Source organism: Myxocyprinus asiaticus, chromosome 39 (assembly GCF_019703515.2).
Source record: "Myxocyprinus asiaticus isolate MX2 ecotype Aquarium Trade chromosome 39, UBuf_Myxa_2, whole genome shotgun sequence".
NCBI lineage: Eukaryota > Metazoa > Chordata > Actinopteri > Cypriniformes > Catostomidae > Myxocyprinus > Myxocyprinus asiaticus.
The window spans coordinates 41,703,651-41,728,518 of NC_059382.1; the positions used below are offsets into that span (position 1 = coordinate 41,703,651).

General features: G+C 40.1%; 1 protein-coding gene across 6 annotated transcripts in view; it reads left to right on the top strand.

Annotated features, from left to right (window-relative positions):
* The window catches only part of LOC127430122 (bactericidal permeability-increasing protein-like), a 71,484-nt gene extending 48,836 nt beyond the window's left edge, over positions 1-22,648 (top strand). For 4 of the 6 annotated variants that reach the window (XM_051679625.1, XM_051679627.1, XM_051679626.1 and 1 more), the window contains 8 exons: positions 4,076-4,252; positions 6,119-6,178; positions 6,452-6,619; positions 19,773-19,840; positions 19,993-20,035; positions 20,143-20,206; positions 21,842-21,918; positions 22,003-22,648. In XM_051679625.1, the coding sequence (XP_051535585.1) occupies positions 4,076-4,252; positions 6,119-6,178; positions 6,452-6,619; positions 19,773-19,840; positions 19,993-20,035; positions 20,143-20,206; positions 21,842-21,918; positions 22,003-22,062 (717 nt within the window). In that variant the 3' untranslated portion in view covers positions 22,063-22,648. Of the gene's footprint in view, positions 1-4,075; positions 4,253-6,118; positions 6,179-6,451; positions 6,620-19,772; positions 19,841-19,992; positions 20,036-20,123; positions 20,207-21,841; positions 21,919-22,002 lie in introns of those variants that run through there. The other 2 variants (XM_051679628.1, XM_051679629.1) reach the window with 2 other exon arrangements.
* The last annotated feature ends 2,220 nt before the right edge of the window (positions 22,649-24,868 follow it).

Genomic DNA, 24,868 nt, shown 5'->3' on the forward strand with positions numbered 1-24,868 from the left:
TTAATAATAAGAAGACTTAGCCACTATGCCTGTCAGATGCAGAATCATTGTGCACGTGCTGCAGTAAGCAAACATGCCATTGGCCACAGCTGTAATTAATCACACGATCGGCCGCCATAGTGAAGAACAGCTGTAGCCGGTTAGAGTTGAGACAGTTTGAAATACTGTTAATAAACTCTTAGATAATGTCAGCATCAACTGCAATATACTTACATTTATATTTTATATCTTGGGATACCAAATGCTAGGGTGGCAGATGGAGTGGCAATGCTTTTTCTCAGGGTGGCAGTTGCCACCCCGTGCCACCCCGGTAGACCCGCCCCTGCTCTAATTTATATTTTATACTTTAAAAAAATGACACTTACTATCAAATTAATCAATAAATCTTAAACATAAGAATTACTAATAGCATTGCATTATACTGTCCCATGGCTTTGATAAATGTCATGTAAATAAGTCTTTTAGATACTGTACTTCATGCATCTGGTTGGGGAAAATTATGAAGTAGCCAGGGTTGTAAAGTAACGAATTACAAATACTCATGTTACTGTAATTAACTACTTTTTCCCAAGAATTGTACTTTAGTTTAAAAATTTTATACTTGAATACATTTTAAGTGCTGTAACTGTACTTTTAATGCGCTATTTTCCCACCGTCTGTGTTCGCTACTTCCCTGTCCTGATTTTATTTTTATCTATCAACATGATTGGCTAGGGAGAGTCTCGTGACTACCGTCAAATCAAATCACATGTAAAAAACTTGAACGGCAGCTGCAGATCTGGCGCCATCTGTTACGGATGCCTCAAGCACAGTTCAACACCTGAACATCACAGCCACACCTGAAAGGGCTTTTCACAGTGAAAGAGGCCAATTGCTTGACTGTGTCATGTGAGTTTAACTTACTCAAGCCAGATATCAGCATTAATGCCTCTAATTTTAAGAAACATATCGAGGTAAATTTCATATTTCTGCTTACTAGATTCTGTGTCTATAATGTAGCCTGTAATTTAACTATCTATCATTGAGATTATTGGGCTGCTGTGAGAGATTAAGGCAATGTTATCAATAGGGCTGGGCAATAAAATGATCTATATGTTTATCGGAAAAAAAGATATGTCCTCGATCAAATTTTTGAGTAATTTTCTATATTTAGCCTATGTTCTACATCTAGACCATGGGTATTCATTACATCAATTGCGATAGCAAGAGCATCGCTGATTGGTTGATCTAGATAAAATATTAAAAATTGACTTATGATTTCCTGACGTCTGTAGCTGCATGCTGTTTGATTAACAGACAGCTAATGTTTGTGCGCTATTGCGGGTACACGCAATACTTCAGGCAGAACATTCCACCAGTCACAAACTCATGCATCATGCATGAGAATTTGAACACAACTATTTCTGGGCTTAAAAGATACAAGAACTAAATCAATGTGGAACATTGTATCTCAAAAGGAGGACAATGTGGCCCCCCCATCTGCTACTTAAAGAAATAGTTCACTCAAAAATGAAAATTCTTATCATTTACTCATCCTCATGTCATCCCAGTGTGGGTGAGAAACAGATCGATATTTAAGTCCATTTTTGCTAGAAATTCTTCTAAGATATGCATGAAGAATGTGAATCACCAAAAACACAAGAAGAAGAATGTGCAAATTAAAGTGGAGACTGACTGAGCAGGGAGGAGAATTAATAGTAAAAAAGGACTTAAATATTGATCTGTTTTCCACCACATCTTTCGTATCTCTTCTGAAGACATGGATTAAACCACTGGAGGCACATGGATTGGACTACTTTTATGCTGATTTATGTGTTTTGTGGAGCTTCAATATTTTAGCACCGATTCACTTTCATTGTATGGACCAAAAGAGCTGAGATATTCTTCTAAAAATCTTAATTTGTGTTCTGCAGAAGAAAGAAAGTCATACACATCCAGGATGGCATAAGGGTGAGTAAATGATGAGAGAATTTTCATTTTTGGGTGAATTATTCCTTTTTAAGAGTGATGTAGCCCCTGTACCAAACAACTTTTCCCATGTCTGCTCTACCTCCTCTGTTGTGCAGGACATGACGTGCCAAGTGATCCTGCTTATTTAGCTTTTTTTTTTTTTTTTTTGCATTCCTTGCATTGTTTTGAACATGTTTATGCACAACAATAACTCTCTCTGTCGACATTAAGGGAAATTTAGACCCTACACATAAACTGATTTTAATGTAATTGTTTCATACATTATGATTTATGGTGATCAGTGTATTGAAAATAACTTTTTCATCTTTTCATTTGTTATCATGTCTCCCTTTTATTTTTTAGAATCAGATTCATGTAGTGTTTATCATAGATAAGTGATGTATTTTAAAAGTTGGCATACAGTGTTCATTATAATGGGGCATAGCTTTTGCAATTCAGTACTCAATACTCCCTACTCATGAGTACTTTTAAATGAGCTACTCTTTTATTCTTACTTGAGTTGTTTTTAGGACAGCTACTTTTACTCTACTCAATACATTTTTTGGGAAGTAACAGTACTTCTACTTGAGTATGATTTTTCAGTACTCTTTCCATCCCTGGAAGTAGCTTAATTGTAGCAAACTACTTTGTGTATATGTTGTAGTTTAACTAGCTACTTTAGTGCAGCTTTCAGCTTAGCTTAACTAATTGTTCTGTTGAGTAGTTGGTAGCTTAGCTAGCTACATTTTGAGTATGTATTAAATGTCAGTTAATAGTGATCACAACTATCAAGCTCCTAAATGGATAAAAAGTTCAATAAAAGCATCATTAAAGATGTCCATTCAAATCGTGTGCTATATTTCAAGTCTAATGAAGTCAGCTTTGTGTGAGGAACAGACCTAAATATGGACTACTTTGATGGCAACTTAAAGATTCTTTAAAATACCTCCTTTTGTGTTCCACAGAAGAAAGAATGTTCAACATGAGGGTGAGTACAAGATGATGATAGAATTATTATTTTGGGTGCCAATTTGTTTGTTCAACAACTTGGAAGTCCAATTCATTAGAAGAACACAGTATTCACTGTCAAATATTTATCTTGATTTTGTTCTAGTGAACATGCGTGTGGATCAATATATATATATATATATATATATATATATATATGAACATCCCTCTCACATCCTCGCCCTCTGTGAGAGATAACAGCATTGAACTAGATATGAAGGTAAAGTTGAATACAGTATTTGTCATACTGATTTTTGTTTTTTCATAAATGAGACAAATTCATATTAGTATTTCTTTTTCTGTTGAATTTATTCATTAGCTTCTCTTTATTCAGCTAATATTATACCTTTAAAATCTGTGAGAACCAAGATTTTAAAGGTGCACACAGTAATTTTTCGTCATTAAACTAACTTCTAAAGACATGAATTGTAATTTTGCAATATACAGTAAGTATGAACTCATGAGCACTCATATTAAAATGAAGACTCCAGTCATATCAGTAATCTTATAAAAGCTGTTTTATTCTACATGGAGAGGGTCCACACATGTTAGAATCACATGACCAGCCGAATACTACTCGCTTAAAAACGTCCTGTTATTGGACACTTTCACTCATTGATTAAAGTAATCATGACTAACTGTAAATACTAAATTTCTTCAATAGCATCTGAAACTGAAAACTATTGATTTTAAATGATGCTGCATCCAAGACATTAGGTGTTCAAGATTTTTTTTTTTTTTTTACAATGACCTTTGTGTGACCTTTTAAAGGGATAGTTATTTGATTAAATTTACTCACTTTTCTTCAGCAGAACACAAACAAAGACTGATCTGTTTCTCACCAACATCTATCATATTGTTCTGAAGATATGGATTTAACCATTGGAGTCATCTGGATTACTTTTGTTTCCTTTGTGATTTTCGGAGCTACAAAGTTCTGGTCACCATTCCCTTGCATTGTATGGACCTACAGATCTAAAATATTCATCTAAAAATCTTTGTGTTCTGCTGAAGAAAGAAAGTCACACACATCTGGGATGGCATGAGGGTGAGTAAATGATGAGATAATTTTCATTATTGAGTGAACTAACACTTTAAGGTTGTTTTGATGTGACAGGGCGAGTTTTACAGCAGCAGTTCTCCCTCTGAACCACTGTTCTCTCCAAGCGCATTTGATATGCAGCCTGCAGAAAACTACACGCTCTCACTGGCCGCATCTGACTTTTTTGTGAATTCAGCAGCTTATGCATATTTCAGCTCTGGGCTTCTTCAAATTAACATCAAAGATGACGTGGTGAGAAAATAACTGTTTCAACTGTTCTGCTTTCTTAGTTCTGCTTTAAATAATAATAATAAAAAAAGAATTTAATATAATTATTAAAGGCGTTTACTACTGGACAATGAATAACCGGTTGATGTGCTTTTGCCTCAATAACACATCACGTACAAGCGATATCCGGCAGCAAGCACAAGTAATTATCAGCATCGAGATGCTAAACAACAACAGTCTGCTTTCGGAAGTCAAAATCGTATTGATTTCTAATTGATTGATTTCTAATGATAACTTATAAACCTTGAATGACAGATGTACCACGAGCTCCGAGGTAATTTAACTGATGGTATATGCCCCTGTTGAAGCCATCAGTCCACATTATTTCAACTTCACTGTTTTAAAATCGTGTTTAATAGCAGAATTCCAGGAGAAGAAATTTTGTCCATGATCCTGAAGACAATCGATCCACCAATCAGGGAATTTTGGCCAAAAAAAAAAGCTCTCCAACTCCCACAATGCACTGCAAATTACTCAAACGAGTCACTCTCCCTACACTCTAAAACTACTTAGCCTAGATATTTTGCAATAAACTTAAAATACTGTATGTTTATTCTATAATAATCAACAAACTGAAATCGATAGTTATATATATATATATTGTCATTCACAATGCTTCATGGGCTTGTAGTCTTGTGCCTTTGTCTTTTTGAACACACTAGCAAACTGCACAACAATGTGCTAAAAACCATAAATATACATACTTGGATGCCTCATTAGCAGTTCCTGTGGATCTGCGTGTTCGCAATATTAGAAAGGTCAAGAGAAGTCCGTAAACACATGAAAGTGAATTGACAGATGTGGCCTGCAACAATCTGGAGTATTTTCCAACCAATTTTCACAAAAATTGTTTAGCCATAAATGCTGGTCAATACAGTTGATTATATAAAAATCCCAATTAAACAGTGTATTGGTAAAATGCTCTTATTTACTTTTGGCAGACACCTTTATCCAAAGTGACTTACAGTGCACTTATTACAGGGACAATCCCCCCAGAGCAACCTGGAGTTAAGTGCCTTGCTCAAGGACACAATGGTGGTGGCTGTGGGGATTGAACCGGCAAATTCCTGCTTACTACTTCTGTGCTTTAGCCCACTATGCCCCCACCACACCACTCTTATAAACAATGTTTATAATCAGAGTACTGTCCGGTGCTTGAAGCTTCCTTAAGAGGTGGTACTGGTGATCAGAAACACAATGGGATGGATAGGTCAAAACCATAAATTAATCTCCAAAAAACATACATAATACAGTATACAGTATTTGTTCACTCAAATCATATATTTAGTTATTAAATTATTTTAAGGGATATTAAACTATCACATTTAGAAACTAAATCATTACAGTGCAATTTATAGTCTGCAGTAAGGATTCCTGTAGCTCAACTGGTAGAGCATGGCAATAGCAATGCCAAGATCATGCGTTAGATTCCCAGAAACACACAAACTGATAAAATGTATACATTGATTGCACTGTAAATTGCTTGGGATAAAAGCATCTGCTAAATGCATAAATGTAAATGTTGTCTATAATCTATATGTACATCTACTGTACATTACCAGAAAATTAGTTTAAGTATTACACATATACTAATGGTAGCCCAGTATTTGAAGCAGTCGACAAATCCAAACCAGATAGCATATATATTATATATCTATGCTAAAACCCATTAGCAACACCCTGACAACCATCCAAAACATCATAGAATTTATGCCTGGGCAAACACCACTCACATTTTCTACAGAAAATATTAAAATATGTCTTCATTTTGATACTGATAAAAATGTAAAACATTCAAGAGATTTCTCTGTTTTCATGTGTCAATCGTAGATACCAAAGAGCTCCCCGATCCATCTGAACACCAGCCAGTTTGGCATATTCATTCCACAGGTCAGTGAATCTACAGGACATTGGATAATTCTGAAATATTGCTATGAATGCATGCATTGTATGTATTATATTTCACTGATTGTAAAGTTGCATGAGCATAACTACAGAGAAAAATGACTGAATGTGTGCAATCATTGATGTTTTAAGACTCTAACTCCATCACATCTTTCTAATGCTCTGTCTCTATGTTTCCATGAATGGATGTAGTTTAATTCATAAGGTAAAACATCAAGCTGCTATTCAGATGAATAATGTGCAATGGTTTCTGTGCAGTTGTGCACCCTATATCCCGACATGGAGATGCAGGTGCTGTTATATGCGAGAGAGACACCACTCTTTTCCTTTAGCTCTGCTGAGGTGGATGTTCATGTTACGGCTGCAGCAAAGTTCTCTGCTGTTAAACATGACCGCACACTGATTCCTCTGTTCAGAGTGGATGTGGTGAGTTTACAACACATAAACATCCACACACTCCCGCAGTACACAGTTTATATTTGCATTCATATATGAATGGAGGAGAAATCTCTCTATTTTGCTTATCAAAATGATAAAGAATACCCTTGCATAAAACATGCTACACCGAAGGTACAAACATAATTTAAAAGGAATATGTAGTAATAGCACAAACACAGCTACAACATTAGAGTTGATGCAATTTCCACTTAGTTTCATCCACAATATGCAAGATGGCGAAATGCAAAAATACTCAAAAGCCCTATCCATACAGGATTGTTTCCAGATGTCTGTAAAGTAGGCCTAATTGTTACTGCGAACGTCTGTAACATTTACTGTCAATTACACAAGATAAGCAATTTCTGTATTAACTGTTGAGATGGGTCTTCATCATTTACACCACAATCAGAAATGAAGTTTTCCATTAAAGGAGTATTCCAGGTTCAATACAAGCTAAGCTCAATCAACAGCATTTGGCATAATGTTGATGTGATGAGGAGGAGGGTGGGACCGGGCCGTGAGTGGGCTCGCCTGGGCCCTAACCAGGCTAATCAGCTGAGGACAGGGATAAAGATGAGCCAGATGCAGAAGTTCAGGAGAGAGAGAGTCACATGCAACTGCCATGTGTGTTTATGTTTGTGTCTTTAAGTTTTCATTAAAATATTACTTTGATGGTTCGTCCGGTTCCCTCCTCCTCCTTTCCCATTTTAATCCCCCGTGACAGTTGATTAACACAAAACATAATTTAAACTCTTCTCTCCTTATATTTAAAAAAGCAGAAATCTGTGTTACAGTGAGTCACTTACAAAGGAAGTGAATGGGGCCAATCCATAAGCATTACAATCAAAGGCGTTGCTAGACCCTATTTAAATTTAATTACAGCCCCTCTAAAAAATCTTTTGATTAACTCCGCAATCAGCACATAAATCTCAGCAGCGAGAGTGGAGCAAAAGACAAGGTGTGTAAATGCCCTCTCGGTGGGGCGTGTGGTGAGTTGTGCATGGATGCCATGGAGTATAGCGTGAAGCCTCCACACGAGCTACATCTCCGTGGTAACACGCTCAACCAACAACATGGTAGGATGCGTGAATTGACTGTCTCAGACGCGGAGGCAACTGAGATTCATCCTCTGCCACCTGGATTAAAACGAGTCACTATGCCACCACAAGGACTTAGAGCACATTGGGAATTGGGCATTCCAAATTGGGAAGAAAAGGGGAGGAAAAAAAATTATATTAATAATAATTTTACAAACTTGGATGAACTCATTTTCAACTGCAATATTTAGTTTTATGAAATCCTATTTATTAGAATATTGCAGCAAATAATTACAATTATTAACAATTAATTTAATATTTGTTTAACAAATTTACAATTATTTCAGAAATGAAGACATTCTCCATGCATGCAGTGATCCACTGCCTTGTTTATACTTTCACCTGGTAGTGCAGCACGTCTTGCACGCGCAGCTCTTGGCTCAGGGCATTTATAGGCCGTCCCAAATGGCACCCTAGCCACAAGTATAGTGTACAGTCGAATGCAAAACTCTCAAAGTATACTCAATATAACTGTGCGTGCATACACAGGTGGTTGGCGCATGCACACTATGACTGCTATGAGACACCGGACTTTCTCTTCAGAATTTTAGTCACATAAGTATGTCTTTATATTCCTTCAGACTCGAGTTATACAAATGCAGGTTTCCCCTTGACATGCACATCCACTGTTGTGTTTTTAACCTTCATCTTCTGATGCTTAGCAGTGATTACATCTTCTTCGAGGGCTTCTTTGTGACAGCAATGCCTCAAATGTGAGTAGTGCAAATAACTCCAGGTGCATTCTGTGCGTTCAAAGTTGCACGGTTAGAAAGATCGGGATGCGTGTGTTCAGTGCTTGCGCACTCTGCTGATGTTGAGAGTTGCATCACGTATCCTGTACACAGATCCTCAGCGTTCACGTCTGACCGAAGTATACATTTGGCTTTAGCCCTTGCGATCCTCCAAGTCCAGACTTTGATGTAAGCAAGTGCAGACCGATGGGGCACTAGTCAGCAAGCCCATGATGTTTTTTGTTTTTGGCACCATTCAGAGTAATTTCTAGAGACTGTTGTGTGTGAAAATCCCAGGAGATCAGCAGTTACAGAAATACTCAAACCAGCCCTTCTGGCACCAACAATCATCCATGCAATTATCTAATCAGCCAATCGTGTGGCAGCAGTGCAGTATAAAATCATGCAGATACGGGTCAGGAGCTTCAGTTAATGTTCACATCAACCATCGGAATAGGGTAAAAATGTGATCTCAGTGATTTGAACTGTGGCATGATTGTTGGTGCCAGATGGGCTGGTTTGAGTCTCACATACCGCAGAATATCTCAAACATCTTTACATTTATACACACAGCCACACTTCTGCAGGTATATACGCATGTCGCTGGTAGAGCGAACAATGCTATTTAAATAAATATAATGAATATTAAAAGCTGCACCATATGTGCAGGAACATACTCTCTCATGTCTTTATGTTTTAGAGACTCACAATAATTCTAAAATCTTCTTTGAAACAAAGAAAATAAAGGTTTAGTGTTCGATTATTTAAATAAAAAAAACAAAAAAAGTAAAACTTCCTCAAGAAAAACTATTAAATAAAAACTGAAATGGAGTAATTCCATTTTTTTTGGACAACTGGATAAAGTTTTGAACCAATTATACACATCAGACTTAGTGATATTATATATTCAAGAAAAGCAAGTGATCTGATGTTGACAATCAGGAAAAAAATATTGAAATCAAAATTTTATCCGCGATTGACATTGCATCGTCCGCCATGTTTCTACCTCTTGCAAGGAAACTCCAGTCCGCTATGATTGGTCAAGAGGATCAGCAGTGGGGGCTGTTGGGTAGTAGTCCACTGTGGAGCTCGTACTGATGCAGGCTCAGCTGAAGGGTGCATTGAGGGTGCAAAGGGGGTGCTTGTGAGCGTGCGATTGTCACTTTGTATGAACGAACCCTTACGAACAGTGGCTGTGTCGAGAATAAACCAGACTTGAGATATAAAGATTCATTTGGCTGCAGCCACTGATCTGGAGTCAGCTTTTCCATTCTCACTAGTAATTAAGGTATGGACTTGTGGATGGAAAACGGATCGTAGACCAGCAGTTACGAGCACCGTCATCCTGAGTGGCAATCAGAATCGTACCTATTATTGTATTAATATACAATAATACTGTAGGGCTTTTGCGGTGGCAATTTTTTACTACCGCAATGGTAAAGGGTCAACCACCGCCGGTGAATGGTGTTGGACCATTGTTTGGGGGGGGTGAGGGTGCGGTCACAAACTATGTTTATTGTGGATTAAACTTTAAAAAGTGACTCATTGAACACAAAATAGAAATTAAACCCTTGGTAAAATATTACAAAATACAATAATAACATTTTAATATATACACTGTATATATATACACAGTACTGTGCAAATGTCTTAGGCACTTAAGATGTTTCACAAAAACATTTGCCTTAAGATGGTTATTTATATCTTCAGCTTTAGTGTGTCAACAGGAAAAATACATTTTAGACTCCCAAACGTTACTTTTGCAAATAGAATAGAATAACATGTAGCCCTGCAACAGATGTCATAGTCCCTACAAACCCCCCACTGAACATCGAGTCAGTCTGGGATTACATGAAGAGACAGAAGCAATTGAGACAAGAAATAGATAGAAGAACTGTGGTGAATTCTCCAAGAATCTTGGTACATCCTATCTGCCAACAACAAAGAAAAACTGTGTCCAGGTGTACCTAGGAGAATTGGTGCCGTTTTAAAGGCAAAGGTGGTCACACCAAATATTGATTTAGCTTTTTTATGTTTACTGGACTTTGTATGATATTATTTGATTAATGAAAACTATTTATGTCATTATTTTTGAAGACATCCTCACTATGCAACATTTTTCACAAGTGCCTAAAACTTTTGCATAGCACTGTGTATATGTGTGTATATATATATATATATATATATATATATATATATATATATATATATATATATATATATATATATTAGGATGACAAAATCTGTTAATATAGCTAAATTCAAATATTAATCACAACTAAATATCAATAAACAGCTTTGCTTAAACCTTGGCTGAAAGCTTTTCAATGGTCAGATGTTTTAAAAAAAGTTTGACAGGAAAAACATCGTGGTTACTGGTGTAACCTCCGTTCCCTGATGGAGAGAACGAGACGTTGGTGTCGATGTAGTGACACTAGGTGTCACTCTTGGGAGCCCGAGACACCTCTGGTCTTTGATAAAAGACCAATGAAAATTGGCGAGTGGTATTTGCATGCCACTCCCCCGGACATACGGGTATAAAAGGAGCTGGTATGCAACCACTCATTCAGGTTTTATGCTGAGGAGCCGATATAAGGTCCGGCCATTTCAGCGGGTAGTTCAGCGTTGTGGCAGGAGGGACGCAACATCTCGTTCCCTCCATCAGGGAACGGAGGTTACACCAGTAACCACGACATTCCCTATCTGTCACTCACTCGACGTTGGTGTCGATGTAGTGACACTAGGGGTCCCTATACAAAACGCCACAAGGCTGAACTGTGTTACGTGAATTGGCGGTGTGTGGTGGGCAGACTTGCTGTGTGCCTCATAGCCAGCACACCAGGTCAACACGTAACCTCCCCCAACACAGTTATGAGTGTCGAACGGCCCTTTTTGGGTAGAAGTCGACTACCCAAAGATAGAGACAGGCTTAACCCAGTCGTGGCCTCTTTTCCCCTTCTCTTTTTCCACTCCCTATAAAAGAAGGGGGATTATCCGACTGGGCCGCCAGGTCTAGTCGGGGGGTATCCCTCCCAAGGGGAAGACACCGCGGAGACCACACCTCACCCAAAGAGAGGGGGGGATATTTAAGTGGAAGAATATGTCACATGGTCTTTCCAACCATGTGGAGAGCCTTCATGGTAGAGGAGTTACTACAAACATGGAGACTGGGGCAGAGGGGCTCTGCCCAAGGAAGATGCAGTTTGCCAGCAGGGAAACGAACTAGCGGAAGATATAGATTGCATGGGGTTAGCCTTACAGGGAACCGCCACATGCAGAGCACCTACCCAAGAACAGTGCTCTTAGTTAGCGCGTGTACTGGGCCGGCAGTGAGTCTCCGAAAACTCGACTGCCACAGGGCTCGGAGGATGTCAACCAGGGAACAAAGTTTGTGAACACTACTGGGAATTAACGGTGCATGTCTTCAGCTCAAAAGGAGGTGGAAGGCACTATGTGCAAGCAATACACCCGGCCATATCCGCTTGTGTTGCGTGCCACTACCTGGGACGAAACCGGTTCCACCCGGAGGTTGTAGAACCTTGCAAAGGTGTTGGGTGTTGCCCAGCCCGCTGCTCTGCAAATGTCTGTTAGAGAGGCACCTCTGGCCAGGGCCCAAGAAGCCGCTACACCACGGGTAGAATGGGCTCGTAGCCCTACCGGGGGCGGCATGTTTTGGGCGAGATATGCCATAGTTATGGCGTCAACGAACCAGTGGGTGATCCTCTGCTTGGAGACAGTGCCTCCTTTCCGCTGTGCACCAAAGCAGACAAAGAGCTGCTCAGAGACTCTAAAGCTCTGCGTGCGATCCAAATAGATGCGTAAAGCACGCACTGGACACAGCAATGACAGGGCTGGGTCTGCCTCCTCCTGGGGCAGCGCTTGCAGGTTCACCACCTGGTCCCTAAAAGGGGTGGTGGGAACCTTGGGCACATAGCCCGGTCAGGGTCTCAGGATCACGTGAGAGTAACCCGGACTGAACTCCAGGCACGTTTTGCTGACAGAGAATGCTTGCAGGTCACCTACCCTCTTGATGGAAGTGAGCGCAGTCAGGAGGGCAGTCTTCAAGGAGAGTGCCTTAAGCTCGGCTGACTGCAAAGGCTCAAAGGGGGCTCTCAGATCCCACGAGGGAACGAGGCGTGGTCTGGAGGGATTCAGCCTCCTGGTGCCTCTTAGGAACCTGATGATCAGGTCGTGCTTCCCTAAGGACTTACCGTCAACTGCGTCATGGTGTGCTGCTATGGCGGCAATGTACACCTTCAAGGTGGAAGGGGACGGCCTCCCTTCCAGCCTCTCCTGCAGGAAGGAAAGCACTGATCCGACTATGCATCTCTGGGGGTCTTCGCGTCGGGAAGAACACCACTTAGCGAATAGACACCACTTAAAGGCATACAGGCGCCACGGTAGTAGACCGCTTAGGTCTTCCGTGTTCTGTCCAGGTACCAGACATGGAGATTCCAGAGGTCTGGGCGCGGGTGCCAGAGGGTGCCCCATCCCTGAGAAAGAAGGTCCTTCCTCAGGGGAATTCGCCAGGGGGGAGCTGTCGCGAGGAGCGTGAGGTCCGAGAACCATGTCTGGGTGGGCCAGTAGGGTGCTACCAGGATGACCTGCTCCTCGTCCTCCCTGACCTTGCACAGGGTCTGTGCAAGCAGGCTCACTGGGGGAAATGTATATTTGCATAGGCCAGGGGGCCAGCTGTGTGCCAGCGCGTCTATGCCGAGGGGAGCCTCGGTGAGGGCATACCAGAGCGGGCAGTGGGAGGATTCTTGGGAGGAGAACAGGTCCACCTGTGCCCGTCCGAATGGACTCCAAATCAGCTGGACCACCTGAGGGTGGAGTCTCCACTCTCCCTTGAGGGAAACCTGCCGTGACAGCGCGTCCGCTATTGTTGAGGTTGCCTGGGATGTGAGTGGCTCGCAGCGACTTGAAGTGCTGCTGACTCCGGAGGAGGAGACGGCGGGTGAGTTGTGACATACAGCGAGAGCACAGACCGCCTTGGCGGTTGACATATGCTACCACTGCCGTGCTGTCCGTCCGAACTAACACGTGCTTGCCCTGGATCAATGGCCGGAACCTCTGCAGGGCGAGCAGAATTGCCAGTAACTCGAGGCAGTTGATGTGCCAATGCAGTTGCGGACCCGTCCAGAGGCCGGCGGCTACGTGCCCGTTGCAAACAGCGCCCCAGCCCGTCTTGGAGGCGTCTGTCGTGACCACGACGCGCCTGGAGACCAGTTCTAGAGAAACATCTGCTCGTAGAAACGAGAGGTTGGTCCAAGGGCTAAAAAGACAGTGACAGACCGATGTAATGGCCACACGGTGTGTCCCGTGGTGCCATGCCCGTCTCGGGACTTGAGTCTGGAGCCAGTGCTGAAGCGGCCTCATATGCATCAACCCGAGCGGGGTGGCCACCGTCGAGGATGCCATATGCCCCAGGAGCCTCTGAAAACTTTTCAGTGGAACCACTGTTCCCTGCTTGAATGCCTTCAAACAGGCCAGCACCGACTGGGCACGCTTGTTCGTAAGGCACGCCGTCAAGGAGACTGAGTCCAACTCCAAACCGAGAAAAGAGATGCTCTGAATCAGGAGGAGCTTGCTCTTTTCCCAGTTGACCCGAAGCCCTAGTCGGCTGAGGTGTGAGAGCACCAGGTCCCTGTGTGCGCATAACACGTCTCGAGAGTGAGCTAGGATTAGCCAGTCGTCGAGATAGTTGAGAATGCGAATGCCCACCTCCCTTAACGGGGCAAGGGCAGCCTCTGCGATCTTCGTAAAGATGCGAGGAGACAGGGACAGGCCGAAAGGGAGGATTTTGTACTGATACGCCTGACCCTCGAACGCGAACTGCAGGAAGGGTTTGTGTCGAGGAAGAATTGAGACGTGAAAGTACGCATCCTTCAGGTCTACTGCCGTGAACCAATCTTGATGCTGGACGCTCGCCAGAATGCGTCTTTGCGTCAGCAACTTGAACGGGAGTCTGTGTAAAGCCCGGTTCAGTACTCGCAGGTCCAAGATTGGCCGCAACCCACCGCCTTTTTTCGGTATGATGAAGTAGGGGCTGTAAAACCCTTTCTTCATCTCGGTTGGAGGGACAGGTTCTATCGTGTCCTTCAATAGGAGGGTAGGGATCTCCGCGTGCAGGGTGGCAGCAAGGTGAAGTGAATACCGCTGAACCTGGGCGGGCGCCTGGCGAACTGAATCGCGTAGCCGAGTCGGACGGTCCGGATCAGCCACCGCGATGGATTGGAAAGCGCAAGCCACGCGTCCAAATTCCGCGCGAGGGGGACCAAGGGGACAATGTCGTCGGACGTACCGGCAGGTGGGGCCTCGTGGCGGGGCGGAGCGCGAGGTGCCACAGCACGTCGTGGCCGTGCTGAGTCTAGGGACATCGAAGCACTTACCTGGCTCCTTGTGACCACCCCCGGAACAGCCTGGGACAGGGGAGGAAGAGGCCTGTCCTCGTAACCCGTGGAGGCTGTCACATCGGGTGCTCAGGGGCAGAATGGGCACCGCTGGAGCGCCAATCCTGCAAGAAAAAGCCTGTGGGCGGTAGTCGTGGTGACGACTGTACACACCGAGTATGTGACCCAGGGATGAAGGAAGCCGCTCTTTTGCTGAACTGTTGGGTACCGCAGCCACTTGGCAAAATCAAACAAAAAGGCAACAAAAGATTTTCCACCCTGCCCTCCACCGGGGGATGGAGTGGTCTTCCTACCAGCTCCACGTGAGTGGGTTCCCCAGTCCCTGAGTTGCCTGTCTCCGGGGCGCTTCGAGGACTTCCGTGGGTTCTTCGGCGCCGGCTGTGAGACGGGTGGCGTCGGCTTCCTGCTGTGGGCTCCACACCGGGGCCAGGCCAAAGGGGCGGGCTGTGGCGGAGCCGGTGCAGTAACCGCAGGGGGAGGCCCTTGGCGATGAGCTGACGGGGTGCGGGATCTTGAGCTGCACCGGGGCAGGATGTGCCGGATTGCCTCCGTCTGCTGCTTCACCGTCGAGAACTGCTGGGCATCGTCCCCGAAGGGGGAAGCCCAGCTGAGGCTTCTGCGTCCGACTGAACAAGCCCGCTCTCCGATGCTGCGCTCGAAAGCTCATCATCTTCGCGAGCTCCGAACAAGAAGCCAGACTCGCCGTGCGACGAACCGGCGAACTCATCCGGAAGCCCGACTGGGGCAGATGAGTGTGCTGGGGAATGGGAGGTCCGCGGGGGGATACCTGGCGGAGACGATCCCATTGGGGTCCATAGACACAAACCCCAGGATTTTTGGACATACTATACAAAAGTTATGGGCAAAAAGAGCCATTTTCCACATTTCTTGACCCATAGGTGGCACTGTCTCCAAACTTTCCATGTACCCTCAGACATTGGTCCTGATGAAGCATACAACGTTTCGTTTCCATTGGACAAAGCATTGCCGAGATACAGACTGAAATCCATTTTCACCGTGTTAACTTCACAATGGCATAACTTTTAAACAAAGGTGAAAATTCTGTACTGTCATTTCTATGAGGCCGGTCTGGAGATTATTTTGAGACATTGTTTGGGCAAATCGGACTAAGTTTGAAGGATAAGTTTAAGTTGTAAACATCAAAATCCAAGATGAATGCCACTGTAATGGCTGGAGTTTTAATGTAAGGTGTCCATTTAAAACTTCAGGAGGAGCGTAATCAGATTTGCTGCGGTAACACATCAGACAGTGTGCCAAATTTCATAACTTTCCCGCAAGCAGTTCTATGAGCTGCCATAGACTCAAGAGTGGAAAAAGAAGAAATATAGCTGCAAGCAATGATACCGGGGTCAAGCCAATTATTGGCACCATGAGCAGCAAAAGAAGCTTTGTGACATGTTTTTGGTTAGAGTCCGATGAACGGTGTATGAGGAGTTAGAAAAAGTAAACTTTCAATCATAAAAAACCCATTTATTTGAAAGAATAACTAAAAATAGCTAGTTCTTAGAATGTTTGTCCAGTATGTGGCACTGTTCTGAAACTGCAGAGGTACTATCTGGGCATGATGGTTATCATGCAGAAAAGCATTCAAGAATTATAAGCCAAAATAGCAATTTTTCTATCTCCTGACCAGTAGGGGGCAGTGCGCCAAAATGCTGCAGGTAACCTCAGGGCCAAACACAAAAGAAAAGTGTATATCTGAACTGGTGGTGGTGCTATAAAATGTGTCTTAGAGACCCCAAATTTGGTATGTGGGCTATTCATGCCCACCTCTATCAATGTGCCAAATTTCATCATTTTCCTATGAACGGTTCTATGGGCTGCCATAGACTCCCATTGGGAGGAAGCATAATAATACTAACGGATACAATAGGTGCCACAGCAGCTTTGGTGCTTGGCCCCTAACTAACAGATACAATAGGTGCTAGCCCCTTCAGGAAAATAAATTATATAATAACAGAATTTAAACTGTTTGAAGGAGGACCATTTTCATTTATTATAACATTAGTGACAATAAATGTAATATATAACTACACATGTAACTACATTATTTTGGTGGACACAATGGTTATCATGGTATATTATTTTAAGATTGATGCTATTTACACTATGTATAAATAGCAACAAAAAACATCTTTGCGGTAAGTGCAAATAGTGAAAAATACTATTTTCAACCCTAATTAAATGCTAATAAACAGTATAGTGGCATCACTGCAGTGTGTTTGTTGTTTTGTGTTAGATTCCCACAGACCCTACACCAGCCCCTACCCCTTAACCTAACCTTAACCTTCCCTTAGAAAATTATCCATGGTTTTAACCATAAAATCATAGTAACCATAAAATTAAACATGGTTTCTATTAACACCTTATTACTGTTTTAATACTATGGTTAATTGCATTACAATTATGGCTTCCTCTAAAACATGGTTACTACAATATTACTATATTAAAACCACGGTTAACTTAACCCGATCAAATACCCTTTCTCTCAATTCCCCAACCTATACTGTGAACACCTAGTGCAAATAGTCACTTTATTTATTTAAAGTCCTAATTTAGTGTGATATCCTAATATAAAGCATCTTCAGACTGCCCAAATTATGAATTTCAGGTACAGTACAATGTAAAATAAATAAATAAATAAAAGGATCACAGGAGCACCCCCAAAATACTGGCAAGTAATCAAACAGACACCCATTTCACTCCTTCATTTTACATACTGTAAAGCCCTGTACACACATGCAGCGACTTCCAGTGACAAAGTGGCATGATCTCATTCATTTTCAATATGAGCTGGTGACTTCCAGCGACACGGCGTGGTGAGCAACACAACAGAGTTCAGAAAAGTTTAACTTTATGTAAATGAGGAGTGGCTTTTGGCAGCGGCAACCAATAGGAGAGAAGACATGTCAGTGGAGCTCACGTCATCCGTCTCCTAGTCAAGTGCAGGCAACACAGATGAGAAGTTAAAGTTTCTGTGAGCGTCTACACTGTTCTGTATGATATGTCTGTAATCATACAGTACATGAATATAATAAAAATGATACAAAAATACAAATAAACTGTCGGTAGTCTGAGTGAGTTTAATTCATACATTGACAGATCGTTCATCTAGTAAATGATATGATGCAATGAGCACTGATACAGTACATGTTAAAACACTCCCCTGCTGAACGTTCATTTTTAGTGACAAGAAACTGATTCTTTGTCAAAATAGAATGACATTTTTTTAATTGTTGGCAGTCTGAGTTAGTTTAATTTGTAGATTTTGAACATTGATAGATCATTCATCATCGGGTGAATGATTTAATACACTGAGAACTTCTGTAGTTTATATAACAACACTCTCCACTGCAGAATGTTCATTTAACGTGACAAAGTGAAATCTTATTTTTACTTGAAATATGTCTCATCCCTGATCACATTTGATCACATCACACGTAAAGTCCACCATTAATGTTAGAGCGACAGCAGTAGGAACGCCCACGGGTGACTTCACAGTACAGATGCTAGCTACATCAAGCAATAAAGTCACTGCATGTGTATACGGGACTTGAGACTGATTTATGCTTCTGCGTCAAACCTACGCCGTAGGCTCTGCATAGTGGCCAACGCATTGGTTTGCATTTATAGTTCTGTGTTGGTGTCTGTGTCGTTCTCCGATTACACAGCCAAAATGCTAATTATATATTCATAAATAAACAAAAGCAATGTAATTTTTGGATTCAAAGCAGTGGTGTAGCTAAGGGTGGGCCAGGGTGGGCGTGGGCCCAACCAAATTAGACCCAGGCCCACCCAGAACATTAGAGATTATTCTTTTACTTAAATATATATTTATAAATAGTTTTAAAATGCATAAATTCTGATTTCTGAAAGTGTGAAAGAACTGTGAATGTACCGCTTCTCTGTTGTTAAGGACAATTTGGTAAAAAATAAATAAATATTTGAGCGAAAACTGGGCCCATCCATTTTTGTTGAGGTCCACCCAAAAGTAATTTCCTGGCTATGCCCTTGATTCAAAGGTATTTATTAAATTAATGTAGCATTAAAAACACGTTTAAAGTATGTGAAGATGTTGAAATTTAGATTAGGCTACATATTATTTATTATACATGTTGCCTGTATTGCAGGGAGCAAATAAATGAGAAAAATACTGTATGCTTGCTCTTGAGTCGCTTAATAATAAATAAATATTTGGGCATACTTTTGATGGTCCATACTGAAAAAAAGAATTCATCACATGAATTAATAACTATACCTCGCTTGGCTTGTTGTTTAAAAGACTTTACAATGCATATAGGCAATATAACCAACTTTTAACTTTTTGTTTTTAATTTGCTAACAAATTAGAAGTGTTCTGTTTTAATAACTTATAAAATATGATTATTTACTGCACACAATACTGTCAAACATACAGTCAAATCATTGTGTAGATCATAAAGTTCGCATGTAGAACACAACACATTATTTCACTTTTATATCAAATTAATATCAAGTAAAGGCCCGGAAAAAAAAAAAAAAGCTTTCAGAGTTTATAAGCTGTAAACAGATATCATTTATTAAAAAGCGACACTACCTCAGAAATCGTTTTTATCATCCTGGGAGGCCGGTCTCTGGTTACAAAATGCACCAATCACAGCTGTTGTGGTCTGCGTCGATGCGGTTTACATTTTTGAAGAGGTGCACGTCAGGCTATGGCGTCAGCTTGCCATAACCACTGTAGCTACGTGTAGCCTTCAGCATAGGTTCGACACAGAAGTATAAATCGGACTTTACTGTAAGTGTATGCCACTGCAGCTGCAATTTCAAATGTTGAATTTTGCACATGATGTCACTGTTAAAATGATTACAGCTCACAGTTTCTGCATCTCTGTTGTAGGACAGCAGCTTCAATGGAAACTCACAGATTGACAATATTCACCTAACTGCAGCTTTCAACATAAACAAGTGAGTAGTGTGTGTGCGCACATGTGTGTGCATTTAAAGTACAGCCTTTACCTTTGTAGTATTTCAAAATTATTTAATTAAAAGTCTAGATATCTAAACAATTGTTAAGCATTAGTTTTGTAAAACTCTATATCTTCTCCCTTTGCATGAAGTTTAACTCTGACTCTCGGATCATCTAAGATTGGTGATTTCAATGTGAGTTCTATCTATTATCAGTGATCATTTAAATCAAATTTACTTTGGTAGATTAACATTATAGAATGAATGTTTTGTGTGTAACCAGTAATGTTTCAAATATACAGAAAGGACCACTTGAGAAACTGTTAAAGATGGCAATGAGCACAGTTGTACTTCCAAAATTAAATGGTAAGAAATCATCATATATGTGTGGAGGCAGGGGACATTCATAAAGTGACATTCCTGAGTTGGAATCGCCGTCTCCCACTTCCTCATTCCTGAACCTCATTACATTGGTGCCGAAACTCAAGAATGTAATTTTATTTCAGTCAACGTGTTCACCTACAGCGTAATGATGAAACTTAAAATCAAAACTCAAAACAGTTGTAACACGGCAGCGGCCAACACAGCTGGGCTCTCTCTCTCGACTGCCGCTGTCTCCTCTACTTAAAAGCCCCCATCACTCCTCACTGAAACACAAGACAGGTGTTGAACACAGGTGGCAATCATTCACCACTCATCTCTCCTGCTTCACTCTCAACAGCACAGTGTAAAGTTAACGCTTTACAAAAAGGTTTCATTTGTTGACATGAGTTAACATGACTAACAGTGAACAATACTTTTACAGCATTTATTAAACATGGTTAATGTGAATTTCAGCATATAGTAATATTTTTTTTAATCAAAAGTTGTATATGTTAACATTAATGTACTATAAACTAACCACAAACAATCGTATTTTTTATTAAATAATGTTAACAAAGATTAATAAAAGCTTTAAAAATAGATTATTCATTGTTAGTTTATGATACATAATCAAATCAAATCCCTTTATTGTCACTCAACTATATACACAAGTGCAACATTAATAATGCTTTAATGTTAACAAACTTTTTTTTATTTTATTTTTTATTGTAAAGTGTTTTTTTAGAAACGCTTTTATTAGAAAAAAAACATGCAGGTCATGTTAATTGGAAACTCTGAATTAGCACTAGTTGTAAGTGACAGTATGAATGGAGAGATGGAAGATGGATTTATTAGAAATCTATCTTGTTCCGGAAGTATTTTTCTTATTCATTTTTCCATGAGGATTTAACAAAGTACTTCATAAGAGTTACAAGCCATGAATCAAACCAACCAGCTCTGACGTGAATCACAACATTACAAACTTTGATTTGAATCAAAAACATATTTGAAAATCAGACAAAAAGACAAAAGGAACAAGACTGTGTACTTGACGTCTTTAACGAGGGAATGAAATACAATCGCATGAAGCATTGCAAATCAAATTAAAGAAAGGTAATCAAATTAAAAACTATGTAAATATATAAAATAGTTGATTATAAGTATAGAAACAATATATAGTTAAATAAGTTTACATATATATGTTTATTGCAAAATACGACTTGATTGCTCATTTATTTTGAGTCATGGGTGTGGGCGTTCGCTTTGTTTCTCATAATTCTCTATTTGGTGCCTTTTTCCCTTTAGGATCATGGGTAGTTTAGGCATTACACTATTAAATGCAGTTTTTAAAAAATAGTAGAAATAACGTAGACTGATAGCTTCAACAGAAGCAAAAACCATCGATTAACAACCATGGAGCTCACGGAAAGTCTGGCTTTAAAGATTTATAAGTTATCGTTAAAAATCAATTCCACAATGTAAAAAATAAAATAAAATAAGATTTTTACTTCTGGAACCAGACTGTTATTTCCACAGAGTACTAATTTTGTTTATACATTTCCTTGTGATGAAGTAGTTTTGGTCTCCTTTATTTCAGTTATGTCTCTAATATCTGGATTATTGTACTTTATATTTTAGCTTACCTGAAGATTGGTGTCCCATTACCCACTCTGCATGGCTTTAGCTTTAGTAATGCTGAAATGTTCTTAAGAAACGTGAGTACTATTAATGTTTCATTGTACTGTTAGGTATAGTATAGCTCTGTTGACCTGTTATAACAAGAAAACTCTTTCTTTCAGGGTTTTGTGCTCATTGTGACAGATGTTGAAGCCCCCCGTGACATGCCAAGTGGTCTCTGAGATCCAAACATAGATTGTGCTGAACAACAGCATGACTCTTTTCCAATGAGTTTCCCTACAATGCTTAAATAATTGTTACATTCATTTTTCACACAATTTCTTGTGAAATTCTATGGAGTATCTTAGAGGACAAGGAGTGAATTTACTTCCTAAAATAGTTTTGTATTCTCCTTGCAATAAATTTTGTGTTCCCTCGCAATTATTTTGGTTTCCATCGCAATACCTGTATTCATCACTTACAAAAATTAACCAAGGTTTTACTGCAGTATTCATAGATCATTTTAATCATGATACTCACAGTAAAACCATAGTAACAATACAGGAAAACCAAAACTATGGTTAAAATTTTTATATATATATATATATATATATATATATATATATAATCATAATCAAGCTGCCAAAAACATTTACAACACTTTTACAATAGTAACACAATGGTTAATTTGTTATACAAGTATGGCTATGGTTTTTATGAAAAATAACCATGATTACTTTTGGGTTAGTTCACCCAAAAATTTAAATTCTCTCATAATTTACTCACCCTCATGCCATTCCAGATGTGTTATGCAGAAAAAGAATGTCATGCACAAATGAAGATTTTCTGAAGAATATCTCAGCTTTGTAGGTCCATACAATGCAAGTGAATGATGACCAGAACTCCAGAAAGGATATAAAATCAGCGTAAAAGTAATCCATCAGACTTGAGTGGTTTAATCCATGCCACAGAACAAAATATAAGTCATTTTTAGCTGTACATCTTGACAGCAATCTCCATGGTGATCATGATATCAAGCTCGATTACACTTCCTACAGCACCATCTAGCACTCTGTGCATGTGTCAAGCACTAGGAAGTGTAATCAAGATTGAAATCATGATCGTGCCTAGAGACTGCAATGGCAAGATGTACACCGAGTTATATTTTGGTCTGTTCTCACACAAAACCAACTGGATTGCTTCAGAAGACATTGATTAAACCACTGGTGTCATATGGATCGCGTTTATGCTGACTTTATATCCTTTTTGGAGTTCTGATCACCATTCACTTGCATTGTATGGATCTACAGAGTGGAAATATTCTTCTAAAAATCTTAATTTGTGTTCTGTAGAAGAAAGAAAGCAATACACATCTGGGATGGCATGAAGGTGAGTAAATAATTAAAGAATTTTCATTTTTGGGTGAACTATATCCATTTCAAGGGTCTAGATGGTTTTTGGTGAGAACAGACCAAAATATGAAAAAAAAATAATAATTCACTGTACATCTTGACATTGCAGTCTCTAGGCACAATCATAATTTCAGGCTCAGTTACAATTCCTAGAGCACCATCAGAGCTTAGATATTCTTCTAAAAACCTGTGTTTGTGTTCTGCAGAAGAAAGAAACTCATACACATCTGGGATGGCAAGAAGGTGAGTAAATGATGAGAGTATTTTAATTCTTGGGTGAACTATCCCTTTAATACAGGAAAACCAAAACTATCATAAAATATGTTTCAGTAGAAACCACAGCAAACCATACTGCAACTACTGTAGTAAAACCTTTGTTAATTTAGATAAGGGATGGATAAAGGCATTACAAAGGTACCCAAAGTAATTGCAAGGGAACATGGACTATTGCAAGGGAACACAAAACGTATTGTTGGGGAATGCAAAATGTATTGCAAAGGGAACGCAAATTATTGCAAGGGAACGAAAAACAATTTTCGAGGGAAGTGTACAATTCACAGTGTTACACATCTTGTTCACATGTTCTTTTCCCACAATCTGTTGTGTTACAGTAGGGTTCCCAAACTTCCTGTACTGAACCACTATATGAGAGATAATTTCTTGTAGTAAAAATTATGCTTCAAAGTGTGATTCAAAAAATCCAAGTCACATGATTGGATGATCACATGATTTCAAGAAAAATAAGCTTGGTTACATCAAATTGAATCAAATGTATTGATGTTTTGGTGGCTTGATCCAAAAGTGAACAAATCAAATGTATGGTATTAACAAATTGGATGTTACAAAAATATACTTTGTCATTGATACAAGAGGAATAAAAGAGGAACTTGTGTAAAATGTCGTCCATAGCTCAAATTGGTCACCAGGGCTCGATGTTTCTGGCCTGAGCATTTCAGACCTCTTTACAAACCTGTTGCTAGGTAACAACAGCACTAAGCTATCCACTAATTAAGAGTATAACATGTAGCCACAGAAATAACCGTCATTCAAAGCTTGGTAGTTTTTAACCATGTTGTCACAAAGTTAAGTGGACCTGTTTTTGATGTACACGAGTATCATCACTGTTGCACTGAATGTCACTCATGTTTACATGTACAGTAGATAAATATTTTGTAAACCTCTAGACCAGACTATTGTAATGCTTTACCAAATGCATGTTCAGAATCTACTACAATTATATCACCTGATCAAATTTTTTTTTTTTTATTGAAGACAATTGGAAGTTGCTTGCTTACTGGAATACTTGATTCTGATTGGTCATATGATATTTTCTGATATTTATAAATAAAAGCTGCATAAGGAAGAGGTTACTGTATATCAGACCAGCCATCCGGGTATTGCAAGCCATCTTTACTACTTGTATCACTCTGCGATTTCTACAAAGAAGCTGATTAAACAATTTCAGCTCAAATCAATATTTCATGTCCATTTATTTATTTATTTATTTTCCAAGTAGTCATAAGTGTATAAGTACGATAATGAGCAGACAGCCGGTCATATTTGCAAAATAAACACCAACAGAACTCCTATGCAAATCGGAGGTGAAATTCAGCTGTTTCTACAGACTTTGCATGTG